General features: G+C 55.0%; 1 protein-coding gene across 7 annotated transcripts; it reads right to left on the bottom strand.

The window, feature by feature from the left end:
• Nucleotides 1-360: 360 nt before the first annotated feature.
• Nucleotides 361-19989, bottom strand: CIART (circadian associated repressor of transcription). 7 transcript variants are annotated; one of them, XM_073322660.1, is made up of 7 exons: nucleotides 19844-19989; nucleotides 14048-14224; nucleotides 5179-5736; nucleotides 4263-4338; nucleotides 2628-2706; nucleotides 1659-1782; nucleotides 361-1138 (listed from the first exon to the last, which is right to left on the bottom strand). In XM_073322660.1, the coding sequence occupies exons 3-7, from the start codon at nucleotides 5722-5724 to the stop codon at nucleotides 527-529; spliced, it is 1437 nt and encodes a 478-aa protein (XP_073178761.1). In that variant the 5' UTR covers nucleotides 5725-5736; nucleotides 14048-14224; nucleotides 19844-19989; the 3' UTR covers nucleotides 361-526. The 7 variants fall into 7 exon arrangements, with proteins under 7 accessions (XP_073178761.1, XP_073178765.1, XP_073178763.1 ...); XM_073322664.1 differs by lacking the exon at nucleotides 14048-14224; XM_073322662.2 differs by lacking the exon at nucleotides 19844-19989 and having other exon boundaries at nucleotides 14048-14630.
• Between the last annotated feature and the right edge of the window lie 671 nt (nucleotides 19990-20660).

The following is a 20660-nucleotide window of genomic DNA, read 5'->3' as shown; positions in this document are numbered from 1 at the left end:
AGTCAGCAGTACCTAGTAGCTAGGTTAACAGTGTTGTAGACAAGTATTATTCTTGTTTTACAGATGGAGAAACTGAGTCACAAAGATAGTGGACTTGTCTCACAGCCATGGGTGTGAGAATTGAAATTAGAACCCAGGAATTCTGGGCTCTCAGTCCTATGCCCAAAATATACATGACAATTTATCTACCTCCCAGGGGAGGTTGTGAGTCTTAGTTCACATTGACCTGAAAAGCTCTAGAGAAGCACAAAGCATTAGTGCTACATGACTGACAAGGGGATTAATGGAGGGGCGGGCAGGGGAAATGTATTTCCACCGTACAGCATTTATCAAAAAAGATCACATTCGTCTGGAAACTGCTCTGATTTAAACCTTTTAATAACATTAATTATTTTCCTCCTGGACGTATGCCAGACTTTTACACAGGCGTGAAATGTTTTACTTAAAAAAACAAACAAACAAAAAAAGGCAGAAATAAAAAAAGAAATAAAATTCACACATTTTGGGAAGTGCCTCGAGCCGAGCATCAAGAGGAATACACGGGTCCTTTCCTAGCCAGCAGTTCTGACTCCCGATTCCCAGTCCAAGCAGCTGCTGGCTTGGGTTCCTTGCTGGAGGTGGGCAAGTGAGGCAAAGATCTGGAGTGGCTGCTTGGATGCTGGCTAAGCACGTAGCTCCCTGCTGCCATGGCCCCGGGAAGACTCTGGCATCTCGGCGGGTCTCCCATACCTGGAGGTTGCTTGGGGTGGCAGTAGGCAGGCGAGCTCTTGTCGGGAGTGACGGACGTGGAGCGGAAGAAGGGTGCAGGGGCCATCAGGTTGTTGTGGAGGAAGAGAATGACCCCGCACGCGTTTGGTCCGAGCAGGGCCTGGCTGAAAGCAGCATTCAAGTGCCCTATGTTCGCCAGCCCCAGGGGCGGGTTGCAGATGGGCGAGGTGTGCATCCAGGTTAAGTTCATGGCAGACCAGTCGGCCAGAAAGCAGGCCTGCTCCCTCCACACCGCACTGGCTTTGCCATTAGCTGCGGCCGGGTCCGTGAGGTGCACCTTCTCCACGGCGGGCCTTTGGGCGGAGTCTTCGCTGGGCACCGCGGGCTTTCCTTCATGGCTGTCCACTGCTGAAGGCTTGGGATGGGACTGCTGGAGGAGAGGGGAGAGAGGGGGGCACCTTAGGCTGGGACAGCGTCGACTTTCAAGAGCCTCGGCTGCTACAGCCAATATGGCCGACCTGCCAGAGCTCCCAGCAAGGCTGACAGATGTGTCAAGAGCAGGCGAGGAGGAACCCACAGCTCCCATGGGGAGATCACAGACAGACCTCTCAGCAACACGTGGCCCTCACTGACACCAGGCAAGCCCCTACAGGACCCACGTCACCCATGTCCTAAGTGCGGCATGTACCACAGAAGTTGCTCCCCACTAGCCAGCATCCTGCCTGCCACAGACCCAGCTCCGTCTCCATTCTGCTGGACTAAAGCTTTTACATGCTGCAGTTCTACTAGTAATTCCACCTCCCTTCCAAGGGACAGCTACCTCCACCCTGCCAAACAGCACATCGCTCGGACAAGGACAGGCCTAGAGGAGCCTCATCCGTGGGCCTTTAATCCATATACAGATGGAAGAGATTGGATAGTCCTGTTACCCAGCAAGGAAGTGCCCTTACCTTAGCTAGCTTGCATGCATGCTCTGCTGGTTTGGAATCAGGACAGGAGCTGTTCAAGGCGACATGAGGGAACCAAACTTTCAGCATCATTTCTACCTGCAGCAGGGTGCCCAAGTATCGCTCCCTGCAAGATGAGAAAAGAAACAGGAGGTTCCTCTCAAGCCAGGAGAGATCATTGTGCATCGTTTTACCCTGCTGAGCCCAGAGGGATCGGTCACAGCCTGGCGCCTCGCACGGGTATCACACAAGTAACATGAGACAGAAGAGATAGTCAGGCTCCCGCAGCAAGGAGACTGCCCTGTTATTCCGTATGGCTGCCTCTCTTTCAGAGAGAGAGAGAGAAAGAGGCCTCCAAAACAGGCCAAGTTCCCCCAACAAAAAGATGGGCCTCAACTTTTAAGATCTGGGCTTTGAATTTCAAGTTACAGAATAGCAGAAACTCAGTACTTTGATGCTCCCCTCCCCTTTGCCCAAAAGGAACGTCTCCCTCCCTCCCCAGAGCTTCCCTCTGCAACAGGATTAGAGATTTCAGCGAAGCAAAGGGACAAGGGTAGCAAGTAATTTGTGGCTTCAACGTGCACCAGGACTTGGCTCGATTTGAAGCCCAGGGGCATTTCCTAGGCTGCGTACGGCGGGGCAATCCAGCACTACCAGTCATAGGTGATTGCTGCCAGTGGGGGAATCAAACGCCAGGAGTTGCAGAGTGATATGAATCCAGCTGTTTCTCTACTGATGCCCAAGGCAGACCTCAGCCCCGGGGGTGTTTAACCTGGGGAGCCTGTGAGTCGAACTGTAAGCGAGCTGGGGTACCGACACTCTCAATGCAGCAGCCCAGGAGTTCAGTGGGAAGTTTGCTGATTCTGGAAACACTGGACAGAGTCTGTGCACTGTCTGGCTCCCCCTCCTGCAGCCAGTCGCACACCAACCTCTGCTGAGGTGTTATAATGATTTCGTGGAGGAGATGCTTACCCCATTTCTGGCTTTTGCAGGACTCCAACTATCCTCTGAATCCTGTCCATGGCCACACTCCGCTGGAAGCTGCTTAAACCTGGTGGGGGGGAGAAACACACCAAGGCCCAGCTATTAGTTTACAGACAAACCGAGCCAACTTTATTGTGCTAGGGAGCCTGGAGAGAAAGCAGTGGCTTGGGAAGCCAGCGCCAGGCTGATTCAGCCTCCACACTGTTCAGACTGATTACCCAGGGGAGATTATGGAGAGATCACGCCAATTACATGCAACATGGACAGACGCAAGAACCTAGCCCTCAGATTAGCTGGAGGAAAAGGCCAGCACAATGCGGGGAGGAGGGAGGGTTGAGGGGGGGTTTGAGACACTCATGTCTTTGCCCTCCCACTGCAGATACAGTGAATTGCAGCCTCTGCTCCTTGCAGCGGGGGCTGTCGTACTAGGAGAAATCACCCCCGTAATGCAGCCAGCATGGGAAAGGCTTGTATGCTGGAGAAGCAGGTGCCCCCGGGGCTCTATTAGCACCATGTGATGACTTTCTGAAGGGCAGGTATCACGCCTCACCAGCTGCCTTCTTGCACGTTATTCCGAGCCATAATCATTTCTTCACAGCCAAGAGCGGGCGTGACACAAGCAGGCAGCGAGACACGTGTCTGGCTGATGGAAACTTGCACGCACAGAGACACGTGTAAACAGCACGCTGAGAGAGAAAGGAGAGCAGGCTCACAGGGCCGACGGGGCGCGTCAATGAAAGACTTCTCTTTCATATTTCCAACAGCGTGTTATCAGGGCAGGAAAGCAGCGCTACAAAGAGCAAGCAGCTCCCTGGGAATTTCTCAGCTCACGCTGCGATCAATACAGCTCACAATGGCCTTCTTTACTAGGCAATTTAGCACAGTCAACCAAGGGGCAGAAATTAAGATCAGGGCTCAAGAGAGAGCTATAAACAGAAAGAAGGAATTTAGGGAAGAATATCTTGTAAGGGGAATAAGCTAGTGCCAAATGACTACACATTAGACCACATCTGGCACTACAATTTTTTTCAGGAGCAGAGGAATGAGGGGAAAACAAAGAACGTTGGGTACCTAACACACAAGTCTCTTAAGTACCGAGCAATGGTAAAGCACCCTTATCTAGTATCCTAGAACGTACAGGATCTCAGAGCTGTGACACCCACTAGATCCTCAAATCCCTTCCCATTCCAGGGCAGGGCAACCTCCTGCTAGCAGATTAATCAGATTAATACGTAAACACAACAAGTGATTGAGCCATAGGGCCAACATGATGAAATAGCAGCCCCACGCTAGGAAAAAGAAGTCAGAGGGATTGTGCCAGATCCTCAGCACAGATCTGCTGACTTCAGCGGAGTGACATTGATTTATACCAGCCGGGGATCTGGCCCATTTTCTCAACGGCATTCAGGCTGAAAGATCCTGACTACTTACGTAGCGCTTTACAAGCATCAATGAAGGGCCAGATTCTGAATGCCATTCCAGCAAAAGGCCCGGAGATGGCCACTGGCCTCTGATTTAGGAATCAGAAGGGGGAGAGAGGGGAAATAATTCCCTGCAGTTTAATAGCCACGTGGCGGCGTCAGACCCCTCTGGTGAGGGACAAGCATGAGGAACGGCATTTACCTCGCTCATAGCGACCTTTCTTCAGCCCATTCAGAAGCTCCGTGAGAGGCCTGATGAAGCCTTGGAGTTCCCGGCACTGCAGAGAAGGAGCACAAAAAGTGAGCCAGCCCGTCTGGGACAATCCCCCTTCTGGGCTTCCTCCAACCCATCCGCACAAGCCTCTCCCCAGCGCATCCCTAGGGCTGGTTTTGCATCTAATGCAGGACCCCTGTGCAGCTTTGCTGGGCAGCAAGGTGTGAATACAACGAGGTGGGCTCTAAAGCACTCGCTTTAATCCCCAGTAATCCACTTATTTCATGACCCTCCCCAGACTGTAAGCTTCTGGGAGCAGAGAGAGTCTTTGTTCTGGGTCTGCACAGCACCTAGCACCACAGGGCCCTGGTCCACGACTGGGGCTCCTACACATTGCTGCAGTATGAATACTTAACGCCACTAATCCTGAAGGGCTCATGGTGCTAATGCAAGTGACCCCAAGAATTCCAATTCCCATCCCTTCACCATTACGACGAAGCTGACCACTCGTTTTCCTTCCCCATGCTAGTCCTTCCCCACTGCCCTCAATTTTTTTCAGTCCATAGGGTGCCCAGCTCACATCTCAGTCTGCACTGGCCACAGCACATGGGAAACTGAGGCACGATCACCCTGACACTAATAACGCAGACGGCTAGATGTCCAGCAGGCTCACACCATGTATTCCACCCACCAGCTTCAGCGTCTACAGGGCCTTGGCTATTTGGTGGGATCAAAGGTGCAAAGAGGGCGAGGCTTTGCCAATGGCATTGGTGCATCAAGCCGGCAGGTGAGGAATCCCAGCCTGGATCAGGCCTCCTGTCCCATTTGATCGCACACTTCACCCCTTCCCAAGTAACTCCCTCCCTGCTGACACCCGCTTCCCTGGATATTCTCATAGACTCACCTTCTGGGCAAATAACCGGTCGCCGTCGGTCAAGGGCAACGTCGGAGCTTCCCTCATCTCCGTTTCCCCATTCCTTTGCCTTTTCATCCCGTGGGCAGCGGGCTTTTCAGCATACTCGGGGTATTCCCTCTCCCCTGCAGGATGGATCAGACGCTTCCGTCCGCTCTCCACCCTCTTCTGGCTCAGAGTCCTCCCGGCCAGGCTGCCATCCCCATCCATCAAACAAGCGTAGGCCGAGGGGTATCTGCCTTCCAACGCCCTGGGAAACCGGCCGCACTGACTCGAAGGCCGTTGCCTAGCAGAGCTCTGCAAAGTGGGTTTCACTGTCCTGCGTTTGCAGTCCCGGCCCGGCAGGCTGGGGCTAGTCCATGCCGACTTGGGAGAAAAGAGAATCCTTTCCCCTCCGGAGTGGGTGTCCTTCTCCACCTCGCTCTCGCTGTCCGACAGGAAAACGCCGAAGTCGTAACACTTGTCCTCTTCGTCGCTGGCAGCACTGTCGACCGAATACAGAGACTCGCAGGACGACATGCTGTTGGGGGACTCCATGACTGCGGGAACCTGTCATGGACCAAAAACGGGCAAACAAATGAAGACGCTGCCAGTAACAGCAACAAAGGATGCCTTAGAGATCCTACCGTTTGCCTCCCGGGCATCCCCAGACCCAAGAGCCCAGGGTCTCTTAGCACGGCTGCTGACCCGCGTTTATAAAAGGAGGCTTTAGAATAATTTCTTCGAGGACAGCTAAAAATCAAGGCCTCCTCTGGTTTACTGGGGGGAGGTGGCTGAACACAAAGGGGTAAAGACAACGGGAGCCAAATGGACCCTGTGCAGTTGCAGTTCCTGGATAGAGCTTGCCAGCAGAAGCTGTTCCAGATGCGACCAATCTGTTCCCATCAGCGGCTGCACTGCGACAAGGCACCCATTGGGTTTCATTGTCAGGGGCAGCTGAAGGGTCCACAGAGCAGCCCTGCAGCGGGTGGGTGCACAAGTCAGCTCCCAGACACTTGATGGGAGCGGGAGGAGGAGTGACAAGCATGGGGCCCGAACTAGTGAGTGGGGGAGGGTGTAAAGTTTACAACGACAGGCTTCCCTTGCCGCCATCGGTGGCATTACTCCATGCAGAAGCATTACAGGATACGGACAACAAAATATCCTAGCAACCTCATTGCCACGGACACAGGGAGTTTCAAAATCAGTTGGGAAAAAGCTACGTTTCCTGCCTGGTTTTACAGCACAGTCTGCTAAATATTAAGAAGGGGAAAACACAATTCTTATGTGTATTAAGGCAGCACTAGGAACCCTACTCAGGGATCAGGACCTTCCCCACTGGGGAAGGGAGAGGGGTTGCTTCCACTTGGACAAAGAGAAACATATAACTTGGCGTTTCATTTTCTGGCTCACATGTACAGGTGCTGCAAGGTTTGGTTTGCAAACACAGCAGGGGAAAGGTTTCAAACAAAACAAAAACTGGCATTAAATACACACACACACACAAATCCATGGGGACATTCTGATCAGTCTTAGTTTCTTAGTAAGATCTCTTTTCTGCAGAACCTAAATTGACCCGTTAAACCACTTCTGTGGTGCATCGAGAAAATGTTTATGCAGCGAAAATGTTAGCAACCTCAGGGTACAAAAGTGACCACTAACAACGTAATACTAGAGTGGTATTAGTCCGTGTCCTTTCGATTTGGACTGGTATAAAATGAACAGCTCATAAGTCAATATACTAAATACAAGTGCTCACCAGACAGGAAACAAGTGAATTAAAAAAAATCAGAGAATGTTGGAGCTGTGCAATGCAAGAGTTTGACCCGGCAGGTAAAATAAGCAGAGGACAAACTACACATCTAAACGATAGAAGGTTTCTCCAATACATTAAGAGATAAGAGCAGGGTGTGCCCGTCTGATTAGAAAGGGACTGTCTGGCTGACTCAATGCAGTCAGCACCTACAGCCTCTGTAACAGAGCACTGGTCCCAGCTACTGGGTGACATCGGATCATAAACTTAGGGAAGGCAGGGCTCCAGCCTTCCCACCTTCCCATCACTGCAGGCAGACAAAAAATCTGTAACCCCTTCCTCCATGGCGAGGCAGACAAAGATGAGAAGCTTCTACGCTTTATTCTCCTGCTCTGTTTTAGACAGATGCCAACTGCCAACTCACAGCAGCTACCCCGCTGCCAGCCAAACGGCTGGCGAGAAATCCACAAGCCCCAAATGAGAAATGTGGCCTTTCACCCGTAAATTGGCCAACAGAGAGTAGCAGGCAGGGAGAAATCCTGGAGAGGCTGTTCTAAGGGCATGCTTCACAGAGCCAATGTCACAAAACAGACACAAGCGGCTTCCACCCCCAAAGATCCCAAACCACACACAAGATGCGCAGCATCGCTAAGTTCTCTGCCATCCTGCACCCACTTCCTAGGAGCAGAAGGGATCAACACACTCACCACCCCCACCTGCCTTTCCACACATGGCACGCCCTGCGCACACACACACAGGTGGGATTTTTGGTATACACAGGTCTTGTTGTTTTTTAGGTCTAGCCCAACGCACCGACACAGGTAGCCCTCCGGGACTCGATAAACGGACGTGTCTGAACACGCCTGGGTGTTTCCTGGCTTTCCTACAGAACGTGCCCTTCTCCCTCTACCCCATGTCTCTTCCCAAAGTAGTCACCCCCTGGTGCCACGCGCCAGCCCTGGCAGCACCCCTGCTTCGAGGAAACCAGTTACGCTGGTGCTACAAGACCCAGCAGCCCCTTCCAGTCCCTTTGCTAAAGAAACCAACCTGTTATACTTGGAACTCAGTAGGAGATCTCCTTCCTCCCCAGCAAACGTCCTTCCACTAAACCCGCCCAGGGTCACCACCCTGAGAACCTGAGTCGTTCCTCCTTCCCTTCACCCAGTACAGGATCCGGAGCCTAGCCAGCACCTTGCCTGCAACGCAGCCAGCCGCCACCGCACGTTGCTGACCTAGATTAAACACGCATCCGCGCCTCGACACCAAGAGTCGTGCTGTCTGGATGGCTGCTGCAATCAGGGACAGGGCTGTCCCCATTCCATGCGACACAATGAGCCATGCACACTGGTCGAATTCTCTCACACAGCCCCGGCCTCCCCTTCGGAAAGCAGGCACACTCTCTCCCTGGCCCTTCCCTCTCCAACACCCCCCCCCCCGCATGCCCCTCCTGCCATTCACGCACTAACCCCAGCGCACACACTATTCACATGTCACACACGCAAGTCACTGCCATTCACACCCTGCCCCTCCATGCCATTCATACACACGCAGCCCTCGCATCCCTGATGCGGAGCCCCCTGCATGCACACCCTCCATATCCCCCCTCCCTTCCACTCAGGTCACCACCGTTCAGACACGGGGCAGATTAATCCCTTCCCTACCCCGTTGCGCTAAACCCCTTGCATGCTCCCAGGGGTCAGGTTTCCTCCCGGGATTGGTGAGGAGCCACAATGCTGGCCCTCGGGATCTGGACCGGACTCCTCTGTGCCCGGGGACAATGCTGGGATCCAGACACTCTACAGAAAAGCACGGGGGCCGGGGGGGAGAAGGAGGTGTCTGGATCCTCACATTCTGGTAGGAAAAGAGAATCCTCCCGGGGGGGTGCACACACGGGGGAGACGACGGACCGATCCTCCAAAGGGCGCAGGGTCCCTTCCCCTGATCCTGGCTGGGGGGACGGAGGGGAGGGGTCCGGGTCCAGCGGGTTCCAGGCTGGGTGGAGAAAGACCCTGGACTCAATCCCTGATGCTGGCAGGTCACAGGCCAGGGCTGGGGGGGCGCGATCCCTTATGCCAGTAGGTCACGGGCTGGGGGAGGGGCCCTGGATCCGATCCCTGACGCCAACAGGTCACAGGCTGAGGGGGTGGAGGGAGGAGCCCGATCCCTGATGCCAACGGGTCCCAGGCTGGAGGGAGCGGAGGGGGGAGCCTGATCCCCGATGCCGGCGGGCCCCAGGCTGGAGGGGGCGGAGGGAGGAGCCCGATCCCCGATGCCGGCGGGCCCCAGGCTGGAGGGGGCGGAGGGAGGAGCCCGATCCCCGATGCCGGCGGGCCCCAGGCTGGAGGGGGCGGAGGGAGGAGCCCGATCCCCGATGCCGGCGGGCCCCAGGCTGGAGGGGGCGGAGGGGGGGGGCTCCCGATCCCCGAAGCCGGCGGGCCCCAGGCTGGAGGGGGCGGAGGGGGGGGGGCTCCCGATCCCCGAAGCCGGCGGGCCCCAGGCTGGAGGGGGCGGAGGGGGGGGGGCTCCCGATCCCCGAAGCCGGCGGGCCCCAGGCTGGAGGGGGCGGAGAGGGGGGACTCCCGATCCCCGAAGCCGGCGGGCCCCAGGCTGGAGGGGGCGGAGAGGGGGGGCTCCCGATCCCCGAAGCCGGCGGGCCCCAGGCTGGAGGGGGCGGAGAGGGGGGGCTCCCGATCCCCGATGCCGGCGAGTCCCAGGCTGGAGGGGGCGGAGAGGGAGGGCCCCGATCCCCGATGCCGGCGGGTCCCAGGCTGGAGGGGGCGGAGAGGGGGGGCTCCCGATCCCCGATGCCGGCGAGTCCCAGGCTGGAGGGGGCGGAGAGGGGGGGCTCCCGATCCCCGATGCCGGCGAGTCCCAGGCTGGAGGGGGCGGAGAGGGGGGGCTCCCGATCCCCGATGCCGGCGGGTCCCAGGCTGGAGGGGGCGGAGAGGGGGGGCTCCCGATCCCCGATGCCGGCGGGTCCCAGGCTGGAGGGGGCGGAGAGGGGGGGCTCCCGATCCCCGATGCCGGCGAGTCCCAGGCTGGAGGGGGCGGAGAGGGGGGGCTCCCGATCCCCGATGCCGGCGAGTCCCAGGCTGGAGGGGGCGGAGAGGGAGGGCCCCGATCCCCGATGCCGGCGGGTCCCAGGCTGGAGGGGGCGGAGAGGGAGGGCCCCGATCCCCGATGCCGGAGGGTCCCAGGCTGGAGGGGGCGGAGAGGGAGGGCCCCGATCCCCGATGCCGGCGGGTCCCAGGCTGGAGGGGGCGGAGAGGGAGGGCCCCGATCCCCGATGCCGGCGGGTCCCAGGCTGGAGGGGGCGGAGAGGGAGGGCCCCGATCCCCGAGGGTCCCAGGCTCGGGCGGGGGAAGGGGGGCCCGATCCCCGACGCCGGCGGGTCCCAGGCTCGGGCGGGGGAAGGGGGGCCCGATCCCCGACGCCGGCGGGTCCCAGGCTCGGGCGGGGGAAGGGGGGCCCGATCCCCGACGCCGGCGGGTCCCAGGCTCGGGCGGGGGAAGGGGGGCCCGATCCCCGACGCCGGCGGGTCCCAGGCTCGGGCGGGGGAAGGGGGGCCCGATCCCCGACGCCGGCGGGTCCCAGGCTCGGGCGGGGGAAGGGGGGCCCGATCCCCGACGCCGGCGGGTCCCAGGCTCGGGCGGGGGAAGGGGGGCCCGATCCCCGACGCCGGCGGGTCCCAGGCTCGGGCGGGGGAAGGGGGGCCCGATCCCCGACGCCGGCGGGTCCCAGGCTCGGGCGGGGGAAGGGGGGCCCCGATCCCCGATGCCGGCGGGTCCCAGGCTCGGGCGGGGGAAGGGGGTCCCGATGCCGGCGGGTCCCAGGCTGGAGGGGGCGGAGAGGGAGGGCCCCGATGCCGGCGGGTCCCAGGCTGGAGGGGGCGGGGGAAGGGGGGCCCCGATCCCCGACGCGTCCCAGGCTCGGGCGGGGGAAGGGGGTCCCGATGCCCGCGGGTCCCAGGCTCGGGCGGGAGAGAAGGGGGCCCCGATCCCCGAGGGTCCCAGGCTGGTGTCCGCCCCGCAGTCCGGCTCCCAACTCCCTGCCCGGCCCCCTGGATCCCTGGGAACCTCCAGCTCCTCACCTGATCCCGTTCCCCACTCCGCTCCCTCTGGTCTGTCCCAGGGCGGCTCCGGCTCCGCTCCACACCCAGCCAGTCCCCGTCCCCGTCCGCGTCCCCGTCCCCAGCCTGGCGCCCGGTCCCCGCCCCCGGCTCAGTGCGGGCGCCACGCGGCCACGTGCGGCCCGGCACGTGCCTCCCTCCGGGCCCCGCCCGCCCCGCTCCCATTGGCTCCCCGAGCCCACCCCCGGGGCGCGGGCCACCGCCCTACAGCCACGCCCCCTGCCCCTCATTGGGGCTCGGCGGCTCCCCTGCAGCCCAATGCCGGGGCAGCGCTGAACCGATTGGCCGGGAGGGTGGGGCTCGAGGCCACGCCCCTACATGTGGCTGCGGGAGCTGGACGCAGGGGCCCGGGGGCGGGGCAATGGAGAAGGACACGCCCCCTTGTGTCAGCCTGCCGCATCGAAGGGGGCTGGGAAGGAGGGGGGGAAATGTGATGGGGGTTTCCGTAGAGGGCAATGGGGCAGAGATAGGGGACCCATAGAGGACAGTGGGGTAGAGGAGGACCCGGTGAAGGCAGAGGAGGAGTCCATAGGGGCTTGGGGGGAAGAGAAAGGGCAGGCCTGGAGGTCCACAGGGGGTTAGGGGGCAGAGGAGGTGGGGGAGGGGCTCAGAAGAGGAAGCAGCTGGAGGACATAGAGCGGGGCTGGAAGGACTGGGGAAACGCGGGGGGGGGGGGGCGCTGCAATCCCCAGCAGGGATAGGAGTGGCTTATGGCTGGGGAAACACAGTCAGTGGAGAGGCCAGGGGACACTGCAGGGAAGCAAGAGAAATGGGATGGGAGAAGTTGGTGGGTAGGCACAGGTGGGAGGGAGATGGGGAGGGGGTATGGCAGGGTATATACACAGCACAAGGGGCTGCTAAGGGGATAGCAGCAGGGACAGGGAGCATGAGGGGAAGGAGGCAGGTGGATGCGGGAAGAGAAGGGTAGAAAGGAAGAGAGCAAAAGAGATGGGGGAGGAGAGGGGTGGGAGCTGTGGAGAGGAACTGGGAGCTGGTTGCGGTGTTTAGATGCTGCTTGTAATTATTAGAACTGGGAGCACAGGCTGTTGGGAGTCTGAAAGGACAGGAAACAGGAAGGGGGGGGGGAGTTGAGGAGGTGGAGTGAGAGCTACCCAGGGTGCAGCAGCAGCTTGGTAAAGAGGTTTCCACTTCAAAAATAAAGTCCTGTTGAAGTTCGTTAGTACCTTGCCTGGTTGCTACAACACTGGTGAAGGCTTAACTTGCCCTGCAGCTGCCTCAGCCCCGTTCCCTGGGCCCGAGCCAGACACAGGGACCTATTTGCCTCAAAAGATGACGCTTCCCAAAGCCTCTTTGGTCTGATGGTTTTTTTAAATAAAAAATTATTCCTCTTGTACTTCTGCTGAGGTTGCGTGGGAAAGGTGGGTGCTGGCCAGGAGCCCAGCTCTGTCCCACTCGCAGCTCCAGCTCCACGAGGGGCTGGGCGCTGCAGACGCTATTGTCCTGGTAATGGGTCAGTAGGAATAAAGGGCACACAGCACTGCAATGGCTGGAGCCCTTAGTGCCCCAAAGCAGCAGTTTGTCTCTCTACATCAAAGCCCTTAAGCGCATGCTTTAGTCCCCTTGACTTCAGAGGACAGTTAAAGTTAACATACGTGCTTAAATGCTTTGCTGAATTAAGGCCTTAATGAGCATAACAAACCTTACTGTTGCATGCATGCTCATGACCTCCAGTGTCATGCCACTGTGACTGCATGCAGGGGCATATGGCCAACTTGTTTATGGCCCTGGGATGTGGCAAAAGCATCAGCAAAGTGGCTTTTGTTTTAAAGTGCTGTTATATGCTGTGGGGTGGCTGAGGTCTATTATTCTATGTTCCCTGCTGCTGACATCAGTATCAGTGGTGCACATAATGTAAAGGTGCTCTGTGATCTGTCACTGCCGATCTGTTCCGTCTGTACAGGCTGGGATATTCAGCACTTACTAAGCTGGCCTAAATGTCTATACCATGCTGTAGGGAATGATCCTGCATTGGAAGGGAGATAGTGCGTCCAGTTCCAACAGGCCTGTTCCCTCTCTGGGGTGAATTCCTGTTCGTGTTACCATCCAGTAATTTGTAATCAATTACTCCGTCCTCACTTTCCAGAGGGAGAAACTGAGCCAAAGAGTCAGGAAGTGACTTGCATCTCACCTCACAGTGAGCCAGTGGCAGATCTGGGAATAGAACCCAGGTGTCCTGCTTCTAGTCTCATTGCTCTAAAAACCAGACCTCACTTTCCTCCAGAGCTGGGAAGTAGAAGATGCCTGATGCTGTTAGGCCCTGATCCTGAGTGGATCCCTTGGCTGTTGCTGTATTATGAATGATTAATAATAAGCAGAATCCTGAAGTCCTGCACCTCAGTCAGTTTACAGTCCCTTAGTGACCAATGTAACAGCTCTCCAGCACTCAACCATAATTGGAAGGGGGAATTCATTTGTGTTTTGTAACTATCTTTAATTAAAGAACAATTCTAATAGGAAAATGGCTGTTTTTTCTCTCTGCACTGCGGATGGAAGTCCTTGTTTGATATTTATAAACTGAAATACATGCCTAAGTACAGTGCTGGGAAATCTGAACATTCTGGGCCTAAGTAGATTTCTTGGGCCAGATTCACTCTAGGGTGAATCTACTCACTTCTGTGGATTTACACCATGGATGAATTTGATGCTTTGATTAGTATGCATGCAGCCTCTTTGGAATAAGATTTATTCTCTGATTATTATTCTCTGTAAGTGTTTCAAACAGTCTACTATGTTTATCCAATGCAGACAAGAGTGTCAGCCTTGTTTAGGTCCTCAACAGAGATTTGCTTATGGAAACCAAAAAAAAAAGCGTGAGAAAGATATATGCTACAAAACTGAACATGAACAGAGATGTCGCTGTGATTTATTCAATGAGAGCTTGGTTCATTCCATGCTTCCCGGCCAGTGATGGCAGCCTTGTGCATTAGAGCCCAGCACTGAACCTGACTGCAAACAAAAAGTGGTATTGACCAGCCTACCTTTCCGGTCCAAAATGAGTGAAATGCAAACAGGAAACCACCTCATCAGTGCCGAAAACAAGCCGGATTTTCTTTCACCACTCTCTTAAGAATCTAAGATGGAGTCAGTAATAACACAGGCAAGGGTCTGATTCTGCTCCCCAGGGCACAGGTGTACATGAAGAACTTCATCCACTCCTATGTATATTACATCAGAGGAAAGCCAGTATGAATGAGGTTAAAATCTGAAACATTCACAATTTTTCTGTTACCTCGACAGCACCCCCGAAAACAAAACTGATTAAAATTAAAAGAAAAATAACAAATTAGAAAAGCTTTTCCATCTGTCTGATTTGATTTCTCTCTCACCCCCTCACCATATGAATCTGTCCATCCATCCATCCACATTCACACCCTTCTGTCTATCTATTAATCCATCGCCATACATACCCATCTATCTATCTAGATATCTTTCATACTGTGCCTATCACTGTGGTATCTGGTGCTGCTTATGTCTTTCTCCTGAGCATCTTGTAGGGCTGTGCAGAATCTAGCTGAGTTGACAAGTTTCAGAGTAACAGCCGTATTAGTCTGTATTCGCAAAAAGAAAAGGAGTACTTGTGGCACCTTAGAGACTAACCAATTTATTTGAGCATAAGCTTTCGTGAGCTACAGCTCACTTCATTGGATGCATACTGTGGAAAGTGTAGAAGAACTTTTTATACACATAAAGCATGAAAAAATACCTCCTCCCACTGGTTTATGAATGTTATAATTCTTGACATCTGATTTGTGTCCATTTATTCTTTTACGCAGAGACGGTCCAGTTTGACCAGTGTACATGGCAGAGGGGCATTGCTGGCACATGATGGCATATATCACATTGGTGGATGTGCAGGTGAACGAGCCTCTGGTAGTGTGGCTGATGTGATTAGGCCCTGTGATGGTGTCCCCTGAATAGATATGTGGGCACAGTTGGCAACGGGCTTTGTTGCAAGGATAGGTTCCTGGGATAGTGGTTCTTTGTGTGGTATGTGGTTGCTGGTGAGTATTTGCTTCAGGTTGGGGGGCTGTCTGTAGGCAAGGACTGGCCTGTCAAATCAGATGTCAAGAATTATAACTTTCATAAACCAGTCAGAGAACACTTCAATCTCTCTGGTCACTCGATTACAGACATGAAAGTTGCTATATTACAACAAAAAAACTTCAAATCCAGACTCCAGCGAGAAACTGTTGAATTGGAATTCATTTGCAAATTGGATACAATTAACTTAGGCTTGAATAGAGACTGGGAGTGGCTAAGTCATTATGCAAGGTAACCTATTTCCCCTTGTTTTTTCCTACCCCCCTCCTCCTCAGACGTTCTTGTTAAACCCTGGATTTGTGCTGGAAATGGCCCACCTGATGATCACTTTAGATAAGCTATTACCAGCAGGAGTGTGGGGTGGGGGGAGGTATTTTTTCATGCTTTATGTGTATAAAAAGATCTTCTACACTTTCCACAGTGTGCATCCGATGCAGTGAGCTGTAGCTCACGAAAGCTTATGCTCAGATAAGTTGGTTAGTCTCTAAGGTGCCACAAGTCCTCCTTTTCTTTTAGCTGAGTTGAATGTCTCAATTTCTTTTTACTGGGCAAACTCAGCCTCCTCTCTGGGTGTCCAGCCCATTCCTTCTCAGTGGAACCGCAATTCTCTGGCGGCCTCCATGTTCAATATCCACTGGCAGTGCTGTGACTGCTCGTGGTCTGATGTCACCAATGCTCCATCCATGTCCAGAAAGCTGAAGAGAATGAAACCCCGGCCAATGACTTCTGCAGCTTGTGGCGTTACCGGAGGAGCAGGGTACAGCTTGTTCATTAGAGGGGAACTAACCCTGTGTTTTTTCTTATAACAGGGACTCTTGAGCACAAAACAGATTGCAGGCAAAATCTTAAACAGTGTCTCTGTGGAGCCATTTCCAAGCCTTGGACTTGAAATGTCTAACACAGGCCTGCAGCGAGGCTAGCTGCTATCAAGAGCAAGAGACAAGGTATCTCCTTGCAAACCATTTTCTGTTTATCGCAGATGAGACAAAGAACTGAGTTGATGGTCATAGACTATCAGGGTTGGAAAGGACCTCAGGAGGTCATCTAGTCTAACCCCCTGCTCAAAGCAGGTCCAATCCCCAATTTTTGCCCCAGATCCCTAAATGGCCTCCTCAAGGATTGAGCTCACAAGCCTGGGTTTAATCAGGCCAATGCTCAAACCACTGAGCTATCCCTCCCCCCAGTAGTCATTTGGCCATTAAAGAGTCTGACACCCTTTTAGCAAAGGAAAGGGTGTTCCCCTTGAGTACCCCCTGGTTAAGTCTCCCTGTGGATTCCGTCTGAGGGTATGGGGCTTTTCTTTACTTCCCAGCCCAAACTGTTGTGTAGCATGCTGTGCATTGGTAAAGTGGCGGTCTCTTTCCAAGGCCTGTGAGCGTGAGGGATCGTCCTTCAGGCCAGTCCTTGCTTACAGACAGCCCCCCAACCTGAAGCAAATACTCACCAGCAACCATACGCCACACAACAAAACCACTAACCCAGGAACCAAACCCTGCAACAAACCTTGGTGCCAACTCTGTCCACATAGCTATTCAAGGGACACCATCCACATCAGCCACACCACCAGGGACTTGTCCACCTGCACATCTACCAATGTGATATATGCCATCATGTGCCAGCAATGCCCCTCTGCCATGTACATTAGCCAAACTGGACAGTCTCTACTCAAAAGAATAAATGGACACAAATCTGACATCAGGAATTATAACATTCAAAAACCAGTAGGAGAACACTTCAACCTCTCTGGCCACTCAATAACAGACTTAAAAGTGGCAATTCTTCAACAAAAAAACTTCAAAAACAGACTCCAGCGAGAAACTGCCTAACTGGAATGAATTTGCAAACTAGACACCATCCCATTAGGCTTGAATAAAGACTGGGAGTGGGTGGGTCATTACAAAAACTAATTTCCCCCTACTGTTACTCACACCTTCTTGTCAACTGTTCGAAATGGGCCACCCTCATTACCACTACAATAGTGATTTTTCCTCCCTTGGTATCCTACTGTTAATTGAATTGTCTCGTTAGTACTAACCCCCCACTTGGTAAGGCAAGTCCCATTTTTTCATGTACTGTGTGTATATATACACACACACACCTGCTACTGTATTTTCCACTCCATGCATCTGATGAAGTGGGTTTTAGCCCACGAAAGCTTAGGCCCAAATCAATGTGTTAGTCTCTAAGGTGCCACAAGGACTCCTCGTGGTTTTTGCGGATACAGACTAACACGGCTGCCTCTCTGAAACCTGTCACCAAATAAATAATGTTGCCATTGCAGTTTTTGGTCAGCAAAGGGTTAACTAGACCACACCCAAGGAGACGTACGAATAGTTATAGAAGGGCACACTCTAAACAGGAAGAATTCCAGAGCGGGTATGTGGTCAGAGCAAGGGACTGGCTGTCAGGACTCCTGGATTCTATTCCCGGCAATGGAAGAGAGTGTAGACTACTGGTTAGAACAGGGGGAACTGTGAGTCAGGACTCCTGGGCCTTAGGCCTGGCTCTGCCCATGAACAGCTATATGACCTTGATAAAGTCTCATCAAGTCTTTGTGCCTCAGTTTCCCCACCCTATAAATTGAGTATATAATCAATGACCCCAAAGGAGTGAGGCAGGCTGGGAAGACAGGTTGATGCCTGCACAGCAACATGCCTGGCCAATGTGCTATATAAGTGCTGAGTATTATGAAACAGATCCACGTCAAAGCTGGCCGCATGAGAACTGGAGCAGTTCATAACACAGATGCTTCCTCTTGGGTCAGTGCAGTAGTTGCTTCTTGGCTTTAGCCCTCCCCTGCATTCCTGGGCAGAGGAACAAAGTTAGCGCAGCCCCATTGTTTGTAACGAAGGGAGCTGACTCTGCCCTAGGCACCACCAAGAATACTCCGCCTCTGACGCAGACAGGCCGGCTCCAGAGTGGGAAGAGGGTTCTGAGCCCCAGCAGCACACGGATGCCAGGAAAATCTGCACCAAGTGAGCAGTGCTGGGAACGTGCGCCGATCCCTCCTCGAGTCTGTTACATAAGGGGCAGTTGCGAGTTTAATCAAAAAATCTGAGAAGAGGACATAGCGTTCTCCCAGCTCTGTTGTCTCGGCCCCTCCCCAGCTGCTGGGAATAAGGTGGTTTAGTCAGCAGAGGCGTAAATACATAAACACAGAGCCAGGTTGGTGGCTGCTAGCCAACTGGGGGAAGAGCACGCCTGGCTAGGCTGCTGCGTCAGGAGAGCTGGCTCCTTTATGAGTGGGTGGCTTGCAGGGGCTGGGAACAGGACGCGGAGCCTGGGTGTCTCTTGGGGGCTGCTGGTTCTGATCCAGCCCAAGGCTTTGAGTCCCTGTTTGTCCTGCACCGCCCTGGAAGAATATTCAGGAAGCAACCTGGGTTCTTCCCCCCGAAAAATCCTGTCACTGATGCGATCAGTAGTGATCGGTAATTCAGTGGTCAGTCCCATCCAGCCCTCTGCTGGGGAACAGCCCCTGCCACCTCTCCACATGCATCTGATCTCTGCTGGAGAACACCCCCCACCCCCAGACATTTCTGCTGCCCTACCACAGGGTTGGGGTCCTTGCTGCCCTGTGTCACAGCCCCCTACTTCTGGCTGCGGGGGGTGGGGGAGGAATAAGTGGGAAGGAGAGGCAGAAAATAACTGGAGGGCTGCCCCAACCCAACTTCTAAAGTGTGGGGGTCACGGTAAGAGGGTTTGTAGCCCCCACCCTCCCAGAAGTGCCTGTCCTTTGCTTTCTTTTAGGCTCTCAGAGCCCTTTATGAACAGCAGCGAAACCTCTCAACAGTGGGTACTGTTCTCTGCTTTTACAAACTGGGGAAACCGAGGCACCGAGCCTTGCTAGGCTGATCCTGCACTTTTCACCCACCTAACTCCCATGGCACTAAATGAGGAGAGCAAGGGCTGCAGGACTTAGCAGCTTACTCAGGTCCCATGGAACCCAGGAGTCCTGACTCAGCCCTGTGTGTTAGTTACTAAAGGCCTGATTTTGCAGGCTCTCTCTGGCTGAGGTTCTTTTCTGGCCCCCTCACTGTAGTATTGGAGCACTTCACAATCGTTAAGGTATATCCTCACCACAGCCTGCGGGGCAGGGCAGGGCTATTATCCCCATTGTCCACGTGGGGAAAACTGAGGCATAGGGAGGCTAAGGGATTTGCCCAGGGTCACCCAGCCAGCCTGTGGCAGAGCAGGGACTTGAAACCAGGTCTCTCAACTTCTGCGCTGGTGCTCTGAGCACTGCACCAGCCCACGAGCACTGGCTGCTCCACTTCACTTCAGCTGACGTTTGGGGAGCTGAGCATCCCTCCTCAGGCCTGAATGATGGCTCCGCTAACCTGACCAGAGTTTCATGGAGTTTGCTGCAGATAAGTGTGGGGGTGTCTGTGCCCCAAGCCCCCAACAGTTAGTGGCGCCCCTCATCAGAGGTCCAATTGATGGTCAGATGAGCTTTGCTAGAGCAAAGGAAATTGCAGGGAAAAATCCCTTTCTTTTCCAGACACCGCAGGCGCCCGGGATCCCAATTCCCTCTCACCGGACGCCTTCCTTTACACCGAGCAGATCAGACTGGGAGGATTTTACACTTGCTTTGCACCCTCTGCACAGACCCCAGCCGAGTTAGACAAAGACCCCTGCCAGGAAAGGAATCAAAAGCAAACTGCCCCAGAAGGGATGAAAGGGTCAGATGCTTCTCCCAGCTGCCAGCCTGTCCCTAAGGATTCCTTCCCGGTTACCTCTCCATGCAGGGCTTGGGTGCCTCTTTCCCAACCCCTGAGTGGGGAAGCCGCTCCCCAGAGTCAGCGCTCCGCTCCGCTCCCACTTCCTGCAGCGCTTTCGGTGAGAAAACTCCAGGCAAGCTCAGGCCTGATGGGCTGAGGTGGCGATTGTCCCAGGGAGAAGGGCAGGAATCCCAGCAAAAAAGGGGGTGGGGGGAAGTGTCTAATGCCTGGGTGTTTTTTTTTTAAAGCAAACACTGACCAGATTTGTTCAAAGAAGACCTTTGCGGGAGGGGGAGGCAATGACAAGGCGCTCACATGGGCTGGCATGCGGCAGGGCTGTCAGCAGACAGCGTGAGTAACCAGAGAGCAAGCCTTGAATGGGCCCTCTCCCCCGCCCGATGGGCTGCGGGGCCCAATGGAGAAGCCTCCTCCAGCGGCGTGTGATTGGCAGATGGAGCGGCGTGCTCTCTCCCCCAGCCAGCCCAGCCTGCTGGTTACATAACAGAGAGCGAGAGCGCGAGCGTGGGTGCGCACGTGCACGCTTGGGCTCGCTCCCCGGCAGGTCTGAGCCACGCACATAGACTCCTAGGCTTTACGGCCAGAAGGCACCATCGTGATCATCTAGTCTGACCTCCTGTGCATGGCAGGCCGCAGAGCCTCCCCCACCCACTCCTGTAACAGACCCCTGGCCTCTGGCTGAGTCGCTGACGTCCTCAAATCACAGTTTAAAGACTTCAAGTGACAGAGAATCCACTGTGTTTAGCTCAGCCTGGGGCCTGCCCCCTCGCCCCTGCTGCAGTCGATCCTCACTGCCTGCGCGTCTCTGACGTCA

The sequence above is a fragment of the Lepidochelys kempii genome, chromosome 24 (genome assembly GCF_965140285.1).
Source record: "Lepidochelys kempii isolate rLepKem1 chromosome 24, rLepKem1.hap1, whole genome shotgun sequence".
NCBI lineage: Eukaryota > Metazoa > Chordata > Testudines > Cheloniidae > Lepidochelys > Lepidochelys kempii.
This window is presented reverse-complemented; position numbering and strand designations above follow the sequence as displayed.